Here is a 24,161-nt window from a genome sequence, read left to right on the forward strand (position 1 = left end):
TATCATCATTGGAATGTTATCCAGTTGTGTCAGCTATAAATACATGAGGCACTTTTGGATACCTCTCTTACCTCATCACAAAGTGTTGTCAGAGATACAATTTTATCATTTTCATTCTCAGGAAGTACGACATGTACACATGTGATCCAGTGCTCTCTATTTGCCAATAAAAATAAGTTAACATTAACACCTGACTACTGTTCAATTCAGCAAGATGTTTCACTGCCATGATTTGTGACCCGCGACAACGGTTTCAGGCAAAAGTCGCAAGAGCAAATTCTCTCTAAGGCGGGGTACAAAGATTTTGACCATTATTTTTGTCAATTTTGGTTTTTCGCAGAAATCAAATCTTTGATATGTTTTCTACGTCTACTCTAAATTTCATATCATAAGACTAAGATTTTCCTATGGAAAATGGAATTTTAAACACCCCATGTTGGATTGCACTCGTCAGTTTCGAGCTTCTTTCGAATGCCGCGCCAATATGCCCAGTGTTGCTACGGCGCAGGGTCTTGTATGCGACTGGCTGGTGCGTCGCACGCATTTACATAGTTTGGCTTTCGGAGACACGTCTCGAGCGTTTCGGGAATGTTTTGTCGACGCGTGCATACATTATGCTCCATTGTTCTTGCTACAATGGATACGCTCACTCTGTAGTGTATGCTGTTAGTTTGGCTTTCTATCCACGCTTCACTACTGCATTGTTTGACAACGGAATGAACAAAAAGTGAACGGCAGCGCTAACTTTCAACGTGAAAACAGATTCATGGGGAACATGGTTTGATCACATCAGAGTCGCAAATCACCACACAAATCGTGCAACATACGATCACAAACTCATCCGTCAATCGCTGCGATGTAACATAATTGTGTGAAAAAAAAAACTTACAATACTCTTGATACTGTCAACTTGTAGTAAATATTATGACAGCAGGTTGACTCAAATGACATGAGATGAGAGGAAAGGAGCGGTCACAATTGACCAATATTCAAATACTACACGTCAAGATTGCACCAGAAAACTAACTAATCGTGTTTGTTTGTGTGTTTTTTATAATAAACACTACCGCACAACCACACATTCATGGCTTGAAAAACAAAACAGGAAGCGTGACCCTTGCCAGCTCTAGCAATTTTGTCTGCCTGCGAAACGTCCCCAATGATTTAAAGACAAATCAACCACAATTAAAACGCAATCTATAAAGATGTAGATACGGATTCGCCACCCGCTCAGTTACGTTTACACACGGACATGGCGTGTTATTGCCATTGGGTAATGCGTGCACCATACATACGTACACCATTAGGCTTCAGTGCATGCGATTATCGTATCCGCCATCTTGAAAGACGTACTGGTAAACAAACCCGAGTGAAACGCATTGTGTATGTCGGCTCCAAGCCACGAAACGCCGAGTTCCGAGGAAGGTGCCCGGGAAATTTGACTCTCTCAGTGAGCCAATCAGAAGGCGCTGTGGTTGCTATAGGCGGAGCTTAATCTCGACTGGCACCATCGTACGGATGGGTGATTATCACCTCGCATCGCCGTTCGGACATTAGTCTTTGAGAAAGAGGTGAATCTTCAAAGCTCGTTTTCTCGTAATTTTGTCGGGCTAACAACTTAAAAAGTGCACTATATTTTGCTTTATATGCCCACTTACGGTGTCGGAGAATACAAGTGTTTTATATCAATGCAAAGCTTAGGAAATGGGCAATGTAATTCAATGAAAAAGTGAATTTTCAAAATTCCCAACTTTTGCCTGAAACCGTTGTAGCCGGTCACATTTAGACTAAGTAATCTAAAGCCCTTTTGTCAGTTCTATCAATTTTGTGGCTTTGTATATATGAAGGATTACTCCCACGTATATGTTTTGGGGTGGTTTCTCCTTCTTCTGAAAACAGCTGAATGACTAGCTGCAGTGTAGGTTATAATAAAGACATGAGGACATGGTAACGTCTAGAAGAAGAGAGCAAAGAGAAAGAAGGGTGCAAGTTGGCTGTAGAAAGAAGTTACGTTCAGACGGCAGGCCCTAACCTCGAGGTTAGGAAACCTCGAGGTTTCGCTCTTGCCCCCTAACTACGACGTGTGTCCACACGACGAATCTTAACCTCGAGGTTACGAAACTTCGAGGTTAAGCTTCTGCCCCCCGTAACTACGAGTGGGTCCCACTCGATGTTAAAAACACAAAACCGGAAGTTTCAGCCCACACTGTAACAAGGCGTCTATTTATTCTTTAGTCGAACCCTGTCGGACTCGCGTACGGGGACTCTTTTTCTCTGTCATGGTATGCAGAGATAGCACTGCACTGATGACTTTATGCCTTTATGAAGATATTCGTCGAAAACATTTTTTAGCGTCGGAGAAGAATATAGAATACAGTTTGATAGCGAGTTCGATGTGTTCAGTTTCAGAGATCAAGCACATGGGAAGAAAAGATGATGCTGTTGTGTCATGCGTCATAGGTTTTTCACGTGTGTTGTATTTGTGGTGTACGTTTGGGAGGTTGACCCGGAAGCAGAGGAAAATTGTGGGGGCCGGAGTTTACGGCGAGGTCACTCTTAACTTCGAGTTCGTTGTGTTTTGTGTCCACACGGTGCTTAACTACGAGTGGGGACCCCCCGCGGCTCGTGGTTAGAGCGCTAACCATAAGATTTCTCGTGGCTCGAAACTTCGAGCAAACCTCGAGGTTTGCTAACTACGAGTGCGTCTTCACGGTCCCTAACTACAAGCTCTAACCTCGAAGTTTCCTAACTTCGAGGTTAAGGGCTCCCGTCTGAACGTAACTAGAGAGATATCAGCCAGGGGGGAGAAGACTGTCAAGATGTCCATAGGAAAGCTGTTGCAAAGTGCTGAAATTTAGTGGAAATAAACAAGAGTGGCAGGGAATGCTAGTTGTTTAGATAAAAGACACTTTCCCCCAGACCCAGGGTGTGATATCAATGGCAGACTGTACACGTCCCACATCAGTGTATGTCATAATCTACACACAGTGCCCAGAATTCCTGGTGTACCCCAATGTATGCCTACATTTTCACTAAAACTGATAATGTAGAGTTTTAGACAGGATGTGTAGTGTCTGTGTATTGATGACATTATCAAAGAGTTTTTTTTATTTTTTTTTTGTCTACTCTTTCACAAATTTAAAGTATCAAGATGATATGTGTCTAAAGGCTTGAATTGCCTTCTGGATGCAAATGTCACAAAGAATGAGAGAAAGAAGCTGATTACTATACACAATTCAATACAGACTGTGTTCAGTTTTTAGAATCATCCAACAAATGGGGGGAAATTACTCTAATACACATTTTTAATCCATGCTGATGAAATTCAGAACAGTTATATTTTCCTCAAATTGACAGAAAATCTCTGTGTCACTACTGTAAAGACAGCATTTATGTATGTCAATATGAGGCTTGGTGGCTATAGCTCTTGCATTGTCAGATCATGAGGAATACAGTACATTTAAGTTTAAGATTTGAATTGTGTGTTGGGCATAATACATATCTCTGCTTCGTCTCCGGGTTGAAGAAACTCCTGGTTTACTGTGTCCAAGTTGATGGGGTCTCTGCCTCATCTCCTGGTTGAGGAAACTGTCCTAGTTCACTGTGTCCAGGTAGGTGGGGTCTCTGCTTCATATCCGGGATGAGGAAACTCCTCGTTTACTGTGCCCAGGTAGGTGGGTTCTCTGCCTCATCTCCTGGTTGAGGAAAATCCTGGTTTACTGTGATCAGGTAGGTGGGGTCTCTTCCTCACCTCCTGGTTGAGGAAACTCCCGATTTACTGTGTCCAGGGAGGAGGGGTCTCTGCCTCACCTCCAATTTGAGGAAACTCCTATTTACTGTGTCCAGGAAGGTGGGGTCTCTGCTTCATTTCCTGGTTGAGGAAACTCCTAGTTTACTGTGTCCAGGTAGGTGGGGTCTCTGCCTCATCTCCTGGTTGAGGAAACTCCTCGTTTACTGTGTCCAGGTAGAAGGGGTCTCTGCCTCATCTCCTGGTTGAGGAAAAATCCTGGTTTACTGTGATCAGGTAGGTGGGGTCTCTTTCTCACCTCCTGGTTGAGAAAACTCCCGATTTACTGTGTCCAGGGAGGAGGGGTCTCTGCCTCATCTCCAATTTGAGGAAACCCTTAGTTTACCGTGTCCAGGAAGGTGGGGTCTCTGCTTCATATCCTGATTGAGGAAACTCCTAGTTCACTGTGTCCAGGTAGGTGGGATGTCTGACTCATCTCCTGGTTGAGGAAACTCCTAGTTCACTGTGTCCAGGTAGGTGGGGTCTCTGCTTCATTTCCTGGTTGAGGAAACTCCTAGTTTACTGTGTCCAGGTAGGTTGGGTCTCTGCCTCATCCCCGGGTTGAGGAAACTCCTAGTGTACTGTGTCCAGGTAGGTGGGTTGCTGCCTCATCTCCTGGTTGAGGAAACTCCTTGTTTACTGTGTCCAGGTAGGTGGGTTGTCTGCCTCATCTCCTGGTTGAGGAAACTTGTAGTTCACTGTGTCCAGGTAGGTGGGGTCTCTGCCTCATTCCCTGGTTTAGGAAACTCCTAGTTCACTGTGTCCAGGTAGGTGGGGTCTCTGCTTCATTTCCTGGTTGAGGAAACTCCTAGTTTACTGTGTCCAGGTAGGTTGGGTCTCTGCCTCATCCCCGGGTTGAGGAAACTCCTAGTGTACTTTGTCCAGGTAGGTGGGTTGTTGCCTCATCTCCTGGTTGAGGAAACTCCTTGTTTACTGTGTCCAGGTAGGTGGGGTGTCTGCCTCATCTCCTGGTTGAGGAAACTCCTTGTTTACTGTGTCCAGGTAGATGGGGTCTCTGCTTCATCTCCGGGTTGAAGAAACTACTGGTTCACTGTGTCCAGGTAGGTGGGTTGCTGCCTCATCTCCATGGTAGAGGGAACTTCTTCTGGTATACTGTGTATTGGTAGATGGGGTCTCAGCTCCACGTCCATGGTAGAAACCCTGTTTACTAGACACAGTAAACCAGGAGATCTCCCCCTCCCCCTCTCTGATGAAACGTCTGGTATATAACTGTGTCTCGGTAGATGGAGTCTCTCTCCTGCATTCTTGCTGCCAGGCCTTGATCTCCTAGACCCCAATAGCTTCTAATTGCTGGGGCAAGAATTTAATTAGGAACAGTATTTTATCTTTTGTACTTTGCAAGAACAAGCGTTTTAAATGTGTGTACTAAGTACCCAGCTTTGTTTGAGAGGGCTTTAAGGCCAGAAATTGTATTCCCCTTAGGATCATAGCTGGCCGGAAGGAGGATAACTCTATTTCTCTCTCTGCCTCACTCTCCTTCCTCCTTTTCCAGTTTGTCCTGTCCGTCCATGACAGGCTTTGAGGCTCGTGTGAGGCTTGTCCGGGCCATTCAGACAAAACAAATATTAATTTCTCTTTTTCATCCTTCCAAGCTGCCTGTCACTCTGCCTGTCACAAATCCTATGTTTGATAATTCTATTTAGCACTGATAAGTTAGAATAACATCCGCTGCATACTGCACGCCCACATCACTCAGTATGAAGAAAATCTCTGCAAAATATTAACTCCTATTTTCTTGCTTCAAGTGTGAATTTGCACCTACCTGTCGGAAGTCAGCCATTTTTTTTTTCGTCTTCTTCTTCTTTTTAGACTGTCAACCAAATTGATAGCTAACTGATCGTTCTGCATTTATGTAGTGGTAATCTTTGGTTTCAGTGACTGATAATTTGTCATTTGTCACTTGTAAGTGACAATTTAGCTTTAGAGCTATACAGAGAGAGACCAATATGGGCAAGAGCTTAGAGTTACATTTCAAAATTAATTCAGCTTACTTTAGCTGAAAATGTCATAATATGCAGTCAACAAAATGCTATGGGTGATTTCGGGTTTAATGCTAGTGTTAGTACCATCTCAACACTAGCTCCAGCAATATTCTGAACTTGAAATCAGGTGGTGTTAGCAGGTTGACTTCAAAATTATGATGTACAACCCCACCCCGCTACATCTTTTCATACTGGGCGTGAACAAAGCACTGTCTCTTTTTTCATCGTGCAATTCCAGCTCGATCCTGCAGCCTTCACAGTGGTATAACACTAGGTGTTGGGGATTAGTAATTGTGATCGGCATCACTTGCATTAATTTGACTATCTATGTTTGAGCTTGATTCAGTGCTTTTGTTTGGGAGATAAAACCAGCACAAAACTTGAAATCACTCATTTGCATACCAATTTTATATCATAGTACTGAACACAGTGACTATCTTCCTTGACTAGCTATGAGAGAATACATTGTATGAAATGTATTTCTAAAACATATTCAAGTAGGTTGCCTACCTGTTGACTATGACCAAACCAGAAAATAGAGTGACCAGAGTAAAATACTGATAACATCAATTTGTAAGTTTGCCAAAGAGTTGCTCTTCTTTTGTGAAAGCTGTACACAATGAAGCAAAGTCCCATAGATAAATGTCTTGCTTACATGTACTATTAGTTCAGCAGCTCATATTGAACTGACACACTTCTGCTCTATTGTACTCATCACCTATGCACTGCCATGTATTTCTTGATCAGCATGAAAGTTGTTCCCTAGATACCTCTTAGCTGTCTCTCAAGACTCACTATGCACACATCCTGACTCTTACAATGTGGGTTGCAACTCATAAAGCTTGTCTCAGTTTCTAGCTTCCTCCAATAAATTCTCTGGCTCAAATGCACTGTTACACATTGCTTCCATGCCCATAAATTTGTGCTTTATCTCCTGACAACTCAAACCAGATTTGGGCAGTATCATATTTCAATTTCTATCACAAACATTGTATGCCTTCATGAATTTCCTTCTGTAACAATACTCTGGCTCACTTTTGATCAGTAATATTTTACCTAAATTGTGCTGCAAGTATAACCAGTGTCTCCAAGTAGAAGAGGAATTTTCAGCAAAAAAAGTTACCTTTACTTGTGAAAATACACATGCACACTTGATATGCAGCATCCACTTCACTTTCTTCTTTTTCATTTTGTTGATATTGGTGTAGGAGTCATGTTTTTCAATCAGTCAGCATGAATAAAGACAGAAAATGACGAAAATCAAAAAGATTGCCACTGATCTTCATGAAATCTCAGTTCAGCTCAACTCTTTGGGAATTCTAAGATCCCTCATCTTATAACTTGCACGGTCATGTGCCATTTTGTCATTTGAACACTGTTGTTTTTCACCACTAGATAAGTACAAAATCACATGCACTTCATACATAAGATAACAGCAGTGCTCTTCCTACCAGTGATGTTACATCATGAGATCATTGCCTTTGCCATAATTGCAGCTTTGGACTGCACCTCCAAAATATGTTATGAATGATAGGCGTCATGTCAAGCAGAATGATCATAATCTTTGGGTAATGACGATGTTTTTATTTCATGGTTATGCTTGTTGCTTTGCTTCAGTCTTCTATGATGCAGAGTCCACATATCCACATGTCAAAGTAGATAATTATAGTGATTTGATACCACGTATAGTGCAGACATCTTGTGTAAGTTAAGAGTTTCATTTGTGATGGTACTCAAATACTCATCCATATCTGCCTGTCCTTGTGATTCTTGTCTTTTTGTTCTAAAAGTCCTGTTGTACTCTTGCCTTTCCTGCAATGATAGAAGAACAATCCCTGTGAGAGTACTATCAGTGTAAAGATGAAGCAGTGTTCATCAGGGGTAGAAACCTTTATTCTGCCCTGGTTCTCAGTCCTCTCTTTCTCTCCTCTAATATTAATCAAAGGCTGTAGGCCACCATCAGCTGTAATAGTTTGCCTCTGCCCTTACTTTGTCAATGTCACATTTAAAGGTATATTGGAGGTCAGACCAATAGAAGGTCAAGTGCATTGGAAGATGTCCCGGTAGGCCTACATTTGAATCAAGTTTAAATGCGTCTGTAGATTTCTGGCCAGGAGAGCAGGCATCAGTGTCGGTAAGAGGCATCGTATAAATAGAAGTCATCTAATGCTCATCAGACGTTTGAGGATCACAACTCACTACAGAGCAGCCAAGTCTTCCTGATTCAGGAGAAGACTTCCTGAAAACTTCAATATTTTTTTCATGTTTTAAAAGGAGAATTTGAGAAATCTCCCAGATTAGGTAGTTATTTTTTGCCCATTGAGATACATGTAACACACAAGTACCTCCCTGATTTCTATTTGGAATCTCTCTCATTTTGATAGATGAATAATGGCAGCCCTGTCACTGTCTTTTCTTGATCTTCATATGGCTTCACCCCCAGTCATGTTTTGTTATAGGAAAATATTTGTTTCTGTAGCAATTTGAATTGATTGGCATACGTGTCTGGCTGCAGTGTGGTATATACATTTTCACTAGAACATATTTCCCCTGAAGCAGAAAAAGCATGTTGTTTTTCTAGTAGGCCTAGTAATTAGGAATTGAGGAAATAGGTCTTTAGATGTTGGTTCATATTGAACCTTGTATCAAACAGATAGATGTGTGTTACATATGTAATGTTTTCTTGAAGTGTGAGAGTGTGATGCAATTTGTGAGAAGAGACAATTGTGGACAAATAGTCTGTTCAATTCATACATATTAATGTAAGCTAACTGATTTCAGTCAATTGTGATCAATATTACTGAGTTGCATTTCTACAAATAAACAAGCAAACAAAATCCCTACAAACATTTTTGCTGTGACATGAAGTATACAATGACTGGTGATTGAACACAAACTTAGCAACATTACCAGACTTAGTATAAGAAGGAAATCAGTGAATTTGCAAAGGATCTGTTATCAGTGAATACATGCCATTGACCAAGAATGAATAAGTACAGATCATTCTTTTAACATGGTATGACCAAGGAAAATGCCACCTTCTTTTGATCTTACATTTGTATGGAACTATACTTTGCACAGTAGGGAAAGTTTATAATGTTTTTGATGTATTTGATGATATGACAGTGACATTATAAAGCTAAGGAATTACCTTAGATATTGAGCTGCATGCATCTTCAATGCAGTTATAAACTTAAAAGTCAAGGAATACTTTTAGTTTACATAAAACAACAATAATGTAGCTGTATAAGTATTTGGCCCGGGAATTGAATTTATAGTTGTTATTTTTGTTGTGCAAGGAAGTTGTTGCTAAAGTTTGGCATTATTCATGCAGCCTTTTTGGCTGTAGTTTTACTTTCTCTCACACTCATTGTATGGAGTTTAGGCTCTCGAATGTCTTGCTATGATACTCAACATACTCTATCTCAGGGCCTGTACATCTTTAGGGTGTGTATTCAGAAGTAGAATTGAATGGCAATGCTCAAGTGTGATGTATGCAACATATATTATTTTATTACATCTTTTCCTCCTCTCCTCTCTGTGTGTTATATCTCTTCGCAAATACAGTAGGGTTATTGAACAGTCTACATTTTACAGGAGTGTGTCACTAGATGGGTAGAAATGAATCAAACCATGCCAGTATTCATAACTCTTGTCTAACTGGGGATGCACCTGTGGTAGAGACCAGACAAGAGAAATCAAATTGCTCCCGGAATGCCACAATCATGACCTTATCCCACCCGCTTTGGAAGGTTCATTCCTCCACTCTCATTTATTTCCCTCTTTCTGCCTTTCACTTTCTTTCACAGAGCTTTGTGATAGTTTCATCATCCACACAGTGATTGGATTCTTGCTCAAAATAATGTTAAAACCTTGTTCAATGTATTCATGAAACTAAATCAAAATATGTTTGAACTTTTAGTGAGATTTCTAAGCATGTCAGTGAAGTGTAGGTGCATTAGTCTTTGCTTCAGAAGATTTGTGAAGTAAGACAATGTGAGTGATGCATCTATGTGACATGCCAGGACTGAACACCAGACTAATGTGTGGTGGAGCCAATCTACATGGATAATGACTGCTGCGCGTGGCATCATGTACCCTTGGCCAATCACAATGGGGCATGGCGACCTTGTTGTCATGTAACCAAGGGAGTGTGGAATAACTTTTGACCTTTTTTCCCCTTTTTATGATGTTGCAAAATGCATTTACCCAACTCCTGAACTTGTCTGCCATGAAAACAACAGCAACAAACTACCCCAATGCACAGTTTGCATACCAGTGTGAATATCAGTAATCCTACTGTGGTTTGCTTTCTCCAATCTGTCCTACTGACAATGGTAAACCTATTACAACACAGCTCTTGTGTATCTTGTCCTTTGATTACCATTTCAAACTAAAAACAAAAAAGAGCTTATTCTTTATATAACAAGTTGGTTAAGCAGAAGATATTTAGAGGTAGACCAGTTTAAGTAATATTTCATTACATCTTATGTGTGCCTGTATTTCTCGTGAGCTATTTGTAGCAAATAATGGACTTTGAGTTGTCGCTTAAAACCAATAATACTTTATTTTCTTGTAGCCAGCTTAGAATCAATCAGAGGCCAGTAGCTTTTTTTTTTCTAATTGCTATATGAAATCTATTATCTTGTCATTCATTTAAAACCATTAAGAATGAGATGCTGAACTGTAAACATGCTGTATACACTGGAGACACCCTGTAGCCAGCTGACTCATTTTATTCAAATTATGATAAAGGACTCAAGTGAAAGAATTATACATGCATTTTCTTGTATTGTGCCTATCCTTTGACAGAATGAATTAAAAAATTGAAGAGTTACACTTGTACATATCACTTGTTCATATGACTGGATACTTGCATAGGGTTCATGATTAGTGGTGTAAACAAGAGAAAAAGAAAAAGAACATGACCATTTATCTTTTGTAAGAGAAAAGTGTGAAACATTGCTGTTATCATTTCTTACACAGCTCCTGTTTGTTTCTTCTTTTGTTTTCATTTTATTGATAGTTAGACCAAGCCCTCAGGATGAGTTCTTGGTGAAATGATTTTTTATTTTGAGCCTTCAGATTCAACAGAAGCATTAAAGATAAATACAACAATCTATTTCATACTGTGAAAGCCGTATTTTCACCAGGGTTTGATTTATGCAAATTTTGAGGATCGCTGTTGAGCCGTGAATTTAAACAACACACAAATATATCACCACATGCTAGGGGGTATGTGCTATTATATTTGTATACTTTTGATTACCTCAAATAGCGGCAAATCGCTAAAACAACATCCCCAAATAATGTATATGACCTCCTTGTTCGCAAACATATCTGTACATGAAAATAATTGTGTTTACTGTTGTGCATCTGTGAGTGGAACAATGATTGCCAAAATATCTATTCAGTTTGTTATGTGTTTGTCAAAATACCATATCATCTAGAAACAGTTCCAGGACAGCAGCATTTGGAGAGAAGATTGGGGGTGGGGCAGTAGGTTCAGTTAAGCCTCTAATTTGTGTCACTGTAATTGGCTGGGAAGGTAATGCAAGAGGGGTTCCTTGGCTGATCTAACTGATTAGTGAGGGCTGTAGTTCCATCCTGAAGGGATAAGCAACAAGCTCCTCATTAGCCCAGCTTTGCTGGGGGTCTACCAGCTTGTGCCTGGCTTGTGCCACTCTTGTGCCGCTCTTGTGCCATTCAGCCTTTGTGATTTTTTTCCCTTTTCTTCTTAGCCTCCTCTCCCTCTCTTTCTGTCTGTCTGTCTCTCTCTCTCTCTCTCTCATTTTTTTTTTTTTTTTTGGGGGGGGGAGGGTTACCATGGCAAACATAGTCTAGTCTCCTATACTATTTAGAAGAGTAGGTAGACTATATCACATTCCTCATGTGATAATGTCATTTTGTAGGGATCCAAGCTGCATATTATATCAGTCTCTTCCTGAAAGACCGTCATAGTAAAAGTGTAGTTTGTCGTGACTGATTATATTCTGCTTTTATTTGACATTAAATTGTTTTCTCTTTCTGGTGAAACCTTACAATAGAAAACATTAAAAGTCAGTTTTTTAGGTAGAAAATAACTTGGGCTGAATATGTTGAAAGTCTGTAAGATTCTGCGTGCAAGGAACAAGGGAGGAGAGGCTGATATTTCAGAAGCTTTCTTTCAGTTTTGAGCAAATTATTCACAGTGAGAAAATGGTCTTTATGCACATTGGCCATGCGTTGGTAAACCTGTGGTTCTACAACATCACGGTTTATTTGCCCTGGTATACAGGGCCTGTATGCATAGACTAGTATAGGTCCCAGTGGGTGGTGACTGAGCCTGCACCCCACAACTCTTCATTTGCATAGAGGGGACTTCAACCACCAATGGGAATGGAGTTGGAATTTGGTAGCAGAGGTGTAGGGGTGTGGCTCCACCGTCCTCACTCCTAAAACTCTCCCCCCCCCCCCCCCTTTTGTTCTTGCAAAGAGCCTTCAGCCCTCAGGGCAAATATTCTGCCTCTCCCATGATGGGTTGCTACCCCCTGGGCCTCCAGCGTGGGTCTGTGGTTTGTAGAAACAGTCCCACTCTACCACTGACACGCTCCTAGACACACTTCAGACAGCAGGGTGCCTTGCTCTGATTGGTTAGATGGAGAGGAAGGTCGCATGGCAGTCAGCTCCCAAAGTCCTTATCTCTCTACCTGAGTATGCTAATGCCCCTCCAATGTGAGGCAGCTCGTGGGGATGGTCTCGCTCTGCGCAAGACTGGCACGCTTTCCTCTGCATTGGAATGTTTGGTCCCCAACAGCATCCCTGGTATAATAAACTTCATCAACATCTGTTTTTTTTTTCTTCCCTCCCCTCCTCTAGTGATGAAGAGAGATCAGTTGGCAGCCTGTATACGTGTACAAGTGTGTGTGTGTGTGTGTGTGTGTGTGTGTGTGTGTGCTTGCCTCTTTTACTTCGGTATGCCTTGTATCATATCTAGAGTAGTGTAGCTGTGTGCAGGCCAACTGCTTGTAAATGTCTCCTAAGCCTGCCCTGCTCTATCATTTTTTATATTTTGTACTTACATAAACATTAATGTGCCTCTATAAACCCCATGCATTTCTCCTTCTTTTGTTCGTTAACATTCCTGGTTTCTAGAAAGAGAAAATACAAACACTTCCAAAACATCTTAGGTCGGATACTGCTGAATTTTGAATGACATTGCAACTCAGTGGTGAAAAGTTTCCCTGATAGCCTGGAGTCTGGACTGCTTTTGTGTGCCTTGGTTTGGACCATTGGATGATAGCCTTTTGCCTTAGGAGCTGGGGATTCGTTGTTGGCGCGAGCTGGTCTCTCTTGACGACAGGGGCCCCTTCATCATCCATCCATCAGGTCCTCAGGTGGGACCAGCCGGGGAAAGAAACTAGAGACTGACATTTCCAAGCCGACATACATTCCACCAATCGAAACCAAGTAGAAGATACCTGCATCTCTTCTTGCGCTCCTTGTTCTCAACCATAGCAAGTTTGGCGTGGCATCTTCTTTCCAAACTAGATGACTACTCACTCTTTATCAGAAGTCACATTTTGTGGAATCTTTCTTATTTTGGAACAAATTGTGACTGTGTCATCATAGCAACAAATCTGTGCCTTAACACCCTTTTTCTTCTGTGGAAATGTTATGAGAAGCCACACGGTGGGTCTGAAGATGACAACCTGTTTATCTGCATCATATTAATGTCATGTTTCCATAGCAACAAGACCTATCTTTGATTGCTTGAGTGTGAAGCATTGTGCCCATGTCATCCTAGTGCTGGCCTCATACATCACTTGTGATTCGTTCAAGTTTGTGAAGAGCACATGAGTGAGAAGCACAAGGACGTTATGGTGGTGAAAAAACAAAAATCGAGTAAATCTTCCAGCAAACAACACAAGCAAGCCAAACAAAGCAAGAAGTGTAAGTTGCATCCCTTCTAGTCATCAGTCCCCTTTCTTTTATGTCCTTTGACCTTTGTGACAGTTGTTTCATTTTACTGCTTTCCCTCTTTCACTTTCTATTTCATGTTGATATCATGACCGAACAGTTTCATCCTAAGAGTTTATGATCAGAGCTACTGAAATAAGAGTGTATTTTCTGTGTTCTTATTCAAAAGAGATATTATTAGCAATTGACATCATGTTCTGTTTTTCTGGGAAGGGACTTACTTTCTTCTTTTCACAGTGAAATGAGCCTGAGAGGAGTGAGGAATAATGCCAACATGACTGGTAAAGTGAAGCCATGAATTGCCATGGTCCAAGCACCAAGAAACTTGAACGTTGATCAGTGTTGCTTGCAAGCTAAAATGGCAAGATTGTTTGCAAGTGATGTAAAAGCCATGTGTCCCAGGGAGTCATGCGGTACTCAGTCATGTGAAGACCAGTTGTGAATAGGAGTGGTCTGTCTTTTCCATTACTTTCTTCCAATCTGACCATTGGATGTTGACAGACCCTGACAGTGCATATGACCCTTCCAGCTCAAGTTCTTAGAGTTCTACCACCATGAGAATGCTAAACTGTTGCTCCTGTGTGTATGGTTTTACTTTCCTGGTATCTCTCTCCCTAATATAAGAAATTAACTTTTGTGAGCCGTGGTCCATGTATCACTCCCTTACATTTTATACATGTACCCCTGTTGTATGTTATGTCGCAACTGTATTTCCATATAAAGTTTAATAATAATAATACTAATGATGATGATGATGATGGTGATAATGATAATAATAATGATAATGATAATGATAGTAATAATAATATCTACATTGCAGGTAAGGTGAGCACTAGATAAACATGCAAAGATTAAGATTCTAATTAACAATCAGTAATCAGTACTTGTGGCTTCTCCTCACCCCCCCCCCCACTTTTTTTTTTTTTTTGTATGTGAGAGATGTTTTGAAAAATATGTTTACTTTTTTCCAAATTTTAAAAAAGTGATGGTGGATATAGTTGATTGTATTATCTACAAGTGTGCTTTTGACCTGGTTTGCAATGCCTAGAGTGACACGTCTACATTAACAAATCATTTAAATCACTGATCTCTCAGATTTGTAGGGTTGAATATAAGCAATGAATTTAATTTGCCATGAAGTGTTCCTCGTGGGAGATGTCCATTGTAAAAATTTCTGTTTGACTGCGTAATGCTTTAAAACATGACTGTTTACACTCCTGTAAAGATCAATTCATACGACAGGTAGACAACAAAAGGTAGCTAAGATAGCATTAGAGTGAAAAGGCAATGAGATCTGGCAGGAAGCCAGATGATGTATATTTTATGTATACATCTATTGTATAAAAACATCTATTGAGATGGAGACTATATAGTTCTGCTTTGTGTTTGATACAACACGTGAAGAATGAAGATCACAAGGAAGATATAATCATTGTTTTATTTACCATGTTGTGGAGTGAACACAATTTTCAGAGCTGGGGTATTGCACAGTAAATAATTTGCAAAATAATTGGGAAAAAAATCAAAAACAAAAACAAAAACCTATGTGACAGGTCAGCAATCTGTGTAACCCACTGGCTATGTGAATCTGATGGAATCAGTGGACATTGTTTGTAGTATTGGAAGGAATGACTTAAGTCATGTCCTAATTGCTGATAGGGTAAACATTTGATAGGATATAGTACATCATACATGTGGCTGTACAATTTCTTTGCTCACAGAAGTGAGAGGCTCATGTGAACTGTTCCTGCGACCATCATTTATAACAAGTTGTGATAAACTCCTTCCTGATTTTAACCTAGTTTTGTCAGAATCATCCACAGTAGAAGGAATATCAAGTTTTCAAAGAGGTTTCATGCCGCATAGTGTGCTCTTTACCGTGAAACTTCAGTTTGGTGGAAAACCAGCAGATGCTGTGAGTGAGTTTGGTCCCTCAGAAGGCCCCAAATGATTCTGGAAATGGCATGAATGGCAGGATCTCCAATTTCTTCATCTTCTTGATTAAAGCATTGGAAGAATTTAGGAAAAGCAGAGTGAAAAAAAAAAAATCAGTTGAGCACCAGGAAGAGCCTCACCCTCCTGCAGCCACTCTTGCCATTTTCAAATGATGCTGTATTTTCAAAATTCTTTCTTAAAATCCCAGTTGTCAGAACCAAGTTTGTATTGTGTATATTTCTTGCTGGAAGAAGAAAGGTCATTCATTTATTGTCTCAGTATAACCCTGTTAGGGTTTAGGAGTAAGTGATCATTTGGAAAAGCCTACAATTAGCATGATGACAATTAAAAATTCATGGTCAAGTTAACTCTTTAAATCACAGGTATGTGGTTGGCTTTTCCCTTTTAATTTCAGAGTTGACTTGGATTTGTTTTGTTTACATTGTTGAACTCCGTGACTGTTCCTAGCAGAGTCTAAAGGTGACACTGCTGTGCCCAGGGTAATCTCAGACCTACTAGGTTTTCTGCTAATTGCATAACAAATTTGATTGGTAACATATTTTAGATGAGACATGTAGATGTATCGTATTTGAGAGTAATTCCAAGGGAAAAGACAGTTACTGCAGCTTTTGCATACATAACATGTCATACAAATGTAAATCCCATCACCTGACTCTCTTCTCAAAGTCATGTCCTCATGCCCTAGATTTTTCTTTCCTTTTGTATCTCTTTTCTTCTGCCATCTCCCACTCCCCACCCCTTCTCCTTTCGCTCCTCTTTCATAGTATTGATTTATCTCCCCACACCCTTCCTTCTTTTCACATCTGTTCTGTCCTTCCAGTAAGCCTGTTCCATTCAACCTCTTCCATACATTCCATCTCTGAAACATGGGGCTCTTTGTGCTCAAATCAAATCCAGGATTCTATGCTTCAACATTCCATCACTTTTACTTGACCAAGGACTTCCTGGAGAGTGTTGCTCCATCCCATCCAAGCCTTGATTCCAGGCCCCCTGTCCATCATTAGTACAGTGACACAACCTAGAGAAACAGCAACTCGGAGGACTATACTGAACAGAGGAGGCAAATGACATCCACTGTTTAAGTCCTAACTCATCAAGATATCAAGCTTTGCTTTCCTGGAAATGTAATTGGTATTCACTCCACTCTAGCCCTGGTCCTGATTGGCATTTCTACTGCAAGTTATAGTAGCATTTTAAGTCAAAATTGTATAATTTTCTGTTGGTTGATGACTTTGTGTAGGCCCCATATAAATCATTAGGCAGCCTCTGCATCAGCAGCACCAGCCCTTGCTAGCTTCTACTCTGTATGTCCCCAATAGTGTCTGTATCGTCTCTTTCCCACGACTAAACTAAGCATTTGTGTGTGTGTGTGAGTATATGTTTGTGTGTGTACTATATACTGTAAACGCAGAAATCCCCACAGCACATTAATTTTCGCATATTTCGCGCTACATGTACTTCTGGCTAGCGCGAATTGTAAAACCCACAAAAATATCTTCATAATTTTCTCTGCACATTGTGAATGGGTTGACATTTGCGCATCACAAATTCAACAACCCACAAATATGTTTTTGAGCCACTCAGTGCCAAAAAGTAATCACGCGAAAATATTCCTGTTTACAGTATGCCCTATATTTAGCGAGTCTGATTCTTCATGAATCAGAAGTTCCTGTCAATTTCATGATTGATTAAATTTGTGATTGTGGAGTACAGCACTGAAGGGAGGAATGTATGCACACCAGTCACATTCATGTCGGGATTAGAGTTCATATTTTGGTGTGTTTTTAAATTCCCAATTAGCACCCAACTCACGAAATACATGAAAATACTCACCTCACGAAATATTTGGTGTATACAGTATGTGTCTTTAGAATTGGTTAAAAGGATAAATGTATACTTTTTAAGATATTGATTATGTGGGTGCTATTTTGAATATGCGAGGGTAAAATATGTGTTGATTATGTGGGTGCTATTTTGAATATGCGAGGGTAAAATATGTGTTGATTATGTGTTTTGCATTTTGTCTGTGTGTTGGGTAGATTGTTTTGTGCAGCATAACCAAGGCATTGTGCACCATGGAACATTTAAGGAACCAGCTGCTTTATGTAATCAATGATATAATGCTCAACTTAGAATGATTGTATTCAAATTCTATACTTTGAGGCTAAGTGCAGAAGCTAAATTTTCTTTTTGATGAGATAAATGTTAGAGCATCGTAGTCTTTGCAACATTTTATTTGCTGGTAAAATTTGTTCATATCTAACAAAGATGGTCATGCAGTAATAGCTGGCTAATAGAGCATTTAACTTCTTGTGTATTTTGTGGGACATCAGTACATCCTTATATAGGTGTCACATACACAGAAATGTGTAAATAACAGGACAGATGTATTGACTTTTGCACCAAGAAAAAAGTCCAATAATGCCAGTATGTATTATGAAGTGTATTAAAGGTGTCTTGAAGTAACATGTGTGGAAGTATTTTCTTTAGTTATGATAAAATTCATGATAGAACACAAAAACAATTCATGTGAAAATCCATGATGTTTTAGACTTTTTTGGCCATTGTCGTCTTTGCTAACATTGCTTGGTTCATTCAGAGGGTGATTTTATGATGACTGTGAAAGTGACAGATAGGTTCAGTGCTGTTTATTTTTTTTAAAAAGTATAAAAAGATATGCATTTGCAAATCAATGACCAATTTCAACAAATTTTATGGTTGTGAATGTAGTTTCATCCTGATTTCAAGGCAGTAATAAGAGACTATGTGTGAAACTGAGGGCATTAGTACAGAAAGCATTTGTGTGTGTGTGTGTGTGTGTGTGTGCTTAAACAGAACTATAGGAGTAAAAATCATTGTAAGGAGATTGACATAAGATGGGAGGTAGTCACAAGTCTGTACCAGAAGGAAAATTGAAAAGGTGCTAATAGGTGGAGATTGATATTTGAAGGCTCCCAGCAGACTATGAATGAATGGGGCAATCAGTGGGATCCACATCTTACCCCTCCCCTACCCTCTCCTCCTGGCTCCAGTCTACACCTGATCTCCCTTGATGGTTCCAGCCAATTTCCTCCTTTTATCCTCACAACATATATCTCCACTCTCTCTCTCAAATTTTCCTCCCTCTCTACTCCCTCCCATTCTCTCTCTTTTTCTCTTTAGTCTCAAAAGCTGGATTGCTGTGCTGAATTTCCAGAGAATATTGTGCCCCCAAAGTGGCAAATTTACATCTGCATGATTGCATGATTTCCCTGCCGTTTGTGATAGCTTGTACTGACAGTAATGCAAGTGTAGATGAAATTGCTTTATGACTTTGTTTACACAGTGTTTATCAATGATACAGCTTGAAAGTCAGATATCAAGTTGCAATGATAAAATCCAAAAGTGTAGTAAGTTACATGCAATGACTCCAGTTTCATGCTCACTGAATGTCTGCACAAAATTTTGGAGAGAGACTGAATATGCAGCAACAATGTACTGCCAGAGGTGACTAGCTTTGTTGATGGTGAACCAAGAACATAAAACTGCAAACTACAAAAGACTGTTGTCAAGTAACAGTGCAGAACGAACATGAAGAATGGAGATGTTGATTTACTGGAACTAATTCCAACTAACAGGGGTCCCTCTTAAAGACCCTGTAGTGTAGAGACTCATGAAGTGGAAAGGTGGGTCCGGTTTGGATATATTCAGGAATCCCTGTATCAAATTTTCCCTGTCGCATACAAATGTAAACATCTCGTTGCTAACAGTTGGATCTGTGCGCTGGCCGTGCCCTGCGGGCAAATGAATGAGGTCATCTTACGCACCCATGCGCAATACATTGAGATTGAGCGGGGTTACACTTTCGATGTTGACTTTTTCATTTCCAGTAATGCGTAGTTACTGTGCAGCAGGCATGGGTAGAGCGTATATATTATATGCAGTAATTACATCTAATTTTTCGTTTTTCATCATGACTTAATCACTATCACTTCACAATAGAAATGCATTTTAAGAGCTTATAACTTGATATTTCTTTTCCCAACACTTAACAATTGCTAAGGAAATCGAAAAAACTATGGCAGTTTATGGATATAGTGCTCCATGGTTTTTGTTTTTGTTTTTGTTTTTTGTATGATCAAATAGAGCTAATGCTGTGCACCAGCACAGTGTTGTCAATATATTATTACAGAAATTAGATAGTCTTCCTGCCACTGTTTGAGTTTTAACAGTTTTATGAAATATGGATAATTGTGTGTAGCTTTTTCACTGATCTCTATATAAGTTGTGTACAGCTTTATCACTGATCTCGATATAAGTTGTGTACAGCTTTATCACTGATCTCGATATAAGTTGTGTACAGCTTTATCACTGATCTCGATATAAGTTGTGTACAGCTTTATCACTGATCTCTATATAAGTTGTGTACAGCTTTATCACTGATCTCGATATAAGTTGTGTACAGCTTTATCACTGATCTCGATATAAGTTGTGTACAGCTTTATCACTGATCTCTATATAAGTTGTGTACAGCTTTATCACTGATCTCGATATAAGTTGTGTACAGCTTTATCACTGATCTCTATATAAGTTGTGTACAGCTTTATCACTGATCTCGATATAGGTTGTGTACAGCTTTATCACTGATCTCGATATAAGTTGTGTACAGCTTTATCACTGATCTCTATATAAGTTGTGTACAGCTTTATCACTGATCTCGATATAGGTTGTGTACAGCTTTATCACTGATCTCTATATAAGTTGTGTACAGCTTTATCACCAATCTCTATATAAGCTGTGTATAGCTTTATCACTGATCTCGATATAAGTTGTGTACAGCTTTATCACTGGTCTCGATATAAGTTGTGTACAGCTTTATCACTGATCTCGATATAAGTTGTGTACAGCTTTATCACCAATCTCTATATAAGTTGTGTACAGCTTTATCACCAATCTCTATATAAGCTGTGTATAGCTTTATCACTGATCTCGATATAAGTTGTGTACAGCTTTATCACTGATCTCGATATAAGCTGTGTATAGCTTTATCACCAATCTCTATATAAGCTGTGTATAGCTTTATCACTGATCTCGATATAAGTTGTGTACAGCTTTATCACTGATCTCGATATAAGTTGTGTACAGCTTTATCACTGATCTTAAAGTTGTGTACAGCTTTATCACTGATCTCTATATAAGCTGTGTATAGCTTTATCACTGATCTCTATATAAGCTGTGTATAGCTTTATCACTGATCTCTATATAAGTTGTGTATAGCTTTATCACTGATCTCTATATAAGCTGTGTATAGCTTTATCACTGATCTCTATATAAGTTGTGTACAGCTTTATCACCAATCTCTATATAAGCTGTGTATAGCTTTATCACTGATCTCTATATAAATTGTGTACACCTTTATCACTGATCTCTATGTAAGTACACAGCCGAAGAATCTTGACTGGAGTCAACACGTTACTGTTACAGGGACTGTACAGTACTGGTTGAGGTAGGGATTCATGTTTTGAACATTCCTAAGTGAGATAATGAAAAGCCTCTTATGACATATGAAAGAGCATGTAATTTTAAGAAGGATTCAACATTTATTTGATGAAAATTGGTTTTTAAATGGCTGAGATATCAAAAAAAGTGCCAATAATAAAAGGCGACATACCACAACTTTATTAGGATATCTTTGTTTCACCTTGTTTTTGGATATCTCAGCCATTTCAAAACCGATTTTCATCGAATAAACTTTTGATACCCCTTAGAACTGCATGCTCTTTGACATCTCATAGAGTAGTTTCTGAATATCTCGCAAAACGTTAAAAAAGCGAAATCTTCACCTCGACCAGAACTGTACACACCCTTTAAGCATTTTGATGCACATATTCGCTGACACATGGCTGACATAGTCTAGTGGCTTTGGATGTACCTCAGTGGGTAGTGAATGAACACCGATTCAATCACACCACCCAAGTTTCCATATGCTACCTGGTCTTTAAACCATGAACTTGTCGATAACTGGGTTTACATGGGTCCCCACTAACTATGATATCCCGTGAGGGATGCTCTCATCAAGTTTTATACCTCAAGAGTTTAGCTGACTACAAGAACATTTACTCCTTCCTTCACTCGAAGTTAGTGTCCCTTGGGGCACAACTATCATCAAAGTTGCTAATTTCAACTTACCTTTAATTTCAACTAGTTTTATTTAAACTAACTAAAAACTGATGTGTGCTTGTTGGTTGAGTGTTTTCACAAGTGAGTGAGTCTGCCAGCTAGAAGCCTCCTGCCTGCCTGCCTGCCTGCCTGCCTGCCTGCCTAGTGGACATACAGGGAGCTCCTTGAATCTGGTAGCAGCTGCTCCGGCTGTGGCGTCTGAAGTTGATGAAAAAGGATTTATACGTGGGTCTGAAGGGTTGTTAGGGCTCAGTAAAATGGCACAGCTAAGTAGACAAGATGGCTATGCAGACAGCTGAGGTTTTGATGTTGTTTAGTTTTTCTTTTCTTTTCTGTAGTCTTTTCTTAAATTGGGTTAGGCTTGCCTGGGAAGACATGGAGAGACATGGCTACAGTATTTAGGCCTTCTGAGTCACAAGTTCACTGAGCTCCTCTGTTTTTGTTTATGTTTTTCTTTAGAGAATGATGGGATAAAATGGATTGGATATGTAGGGTATTTCCAGGATATTGTTCATCACAGACAGTCTATGAACTATTTTATATGTTTTACTTGTCCCCATGTTCCTCTATTTAGATAGCTCCAGTTCTCAGTAACAGTTTCACATTTAGTCCATAGCTTACTGTATGCTGTTGACCTTCACTTTTGCATATCGTATCATGAGATAAGTGAGTCAGTTGATTAATATTTACAAGCATGCATAGCACATTATGATAAATAATCTGCTATACTGGTCGGTGATTGGTCATAATGCATATGTGACTAATGCGGGCAAAATCAAACTTGTTATAGCCTGTATAGTGACATCACATCAGGTAATATAACTCCAGAATTTTAGTGGCTGCCAACAGGGTTGGAATGAAATGATTTATGTTTTATTATAGACCATATTGGTGTAATATAAAAGATATTATCTTGTCTTTTGTTGTAATATAATACATGTACTTGAAAGTCCCTTGGGAATTACACTTTTTCTTGAGATACTTTGGGAAAAATATAACTCCTGCAGGGATGTCGAGTGTTACAATATCTGTATAAGATACATTCTAGTTAGGTACACTACCATGCCTTCTTGAAACACATGAGTAGGCTGACATGAATCAATACTCATCTCTATCTCTGGTAAATCTATGAACTTTTTATGTATGTTAAAAATTAGTACTGATGAAAGACCAGGTAGCTATCAAAGGTGGATAATCACATGATTGCCTGAAAGTTACATAGTACCACAAAATACCTACAACCGTGGAGTGTTGTAGCTCCATGCTACAACTGTGGCAGTAAGCTCTTGCCCGGCCAACACCTTTGTGCCCTGGATAGTGGCCCCTGGATAGTGGCCCCTATACCCCAGGTCACAGCCATACTTACCCCCACTCATACATCTTATGGGAGACGAGTGGTAGTGAGTAATCCAATAAAGTCTCATTGTCTGTGGGATGTATTATTTTCTTTACAAGCCATGTGAGTGGTGTAGACAGTCACCATGACATGTTTGTCTTGCTTACATGATGGGGACATCACACTTGGCCAGTAATTACTTTACCTTCTGTCAATCCTCTCTTCATCTCTAAGTCTGTCTAATCTTCTACTGGTTTCCAGTGCATCCATGTAAACATTTCACAATCCTTCATCAGACAAGTGTGTGTGTTGCATCTTTATTTATTTGTACTTGGCAAATTCTGTGTTTATGTTGAAATAAAAGAGATAACAGTGGTTCGAAGAAAAAAAGGAAGATTCCCTATCAAAGTAAGGGGGAAAAATTCATCTTGATGGGTATAGATGCTCCTGAAAATCATGCATTGCAATCATAGACAAATACCAATGTACATAAAGACCTAATCTTCAGAGAGCATTGCACTAGGACAGTTATGTTAGCCATCAAAGACAGCAGACAATCAATTTCTAGTTAACAAATGCATGTAAGGTTATGTGCTGTGGCTCAGCTAAATCTCTTCAGGAAGATCATGAGCATTAACTATGATTATTCTTGTCCATGTCGATTGCCTTCTACTGCCTCCACTAGCTGACCATTGCTGATCTGAACTACAAATGTAGCCTCAGTCACAGGCCTTCACTATTTAACCCATTCCATACTGGATTCTGAAATACCCATAAGCCATAGACTTAATATGCAAGCCATCAGGTTCCCGTACAGAAGGGGTTAATTATTGTGGAGAAGTTGTAACCAGAGATAGACCCTTAGTGTTACCGCGAGTCAACTAGAGAAAACACAACAATATGCATATCTCTAGGAGTGTCTTCTGAAGTTGTGTGCGTTGTAAGGGATGTAAAACAGATA

General features: G+C 39.7%; 1 protein-coding gene across 2 annotated transcripts in view; it reads left to right on the forward strand.

Moving 5' to 3' along the window:
- The window catches only part of LOC139734950 (uncharacterized), a 164,962-nt gene that overhangs the window by 72,362 nt on the left and 68,439 nt on the right, over nt 1–24,161 (forward strand). Inside the window, exon 1 of one of the 2 annotated variants that reach the window (XM_071645728.1) lies at nt 13,454–13,722. The exons of the other annotated variant lie outside the window; for it this stretch is intronic. Coding sequence (XP_071501829.1) covers nt 13,626–13,722 — 97 coding nt within the window. The 5' untranslated portion in view covers nt 13,454–13,625. Of the gene's footprint in view, nt 1–13,453; nt 13,723–24,161 lie in introns of those variants that run through there. 2 annotated transcript variants of the gene reach the window in all.

The sequence above is a fragment of the Diadema antillarum genome, unplaced genomic scaffold (assembly GCF_040938485.1).
Source record: "Diadema antillarum isolate AM-2024a unplaced genomic scaffold, OU_Dant_1.0 seq00000554_RagTag, whole genome shotgun sequence".
NCBI classification, from domain to species: domain Eukaryota; kingdom Metazoa; phylum Echinodermata; class Echinoidea; order Diadematoida; family Diadematidae; genus Diadema; species Diadema antillarum.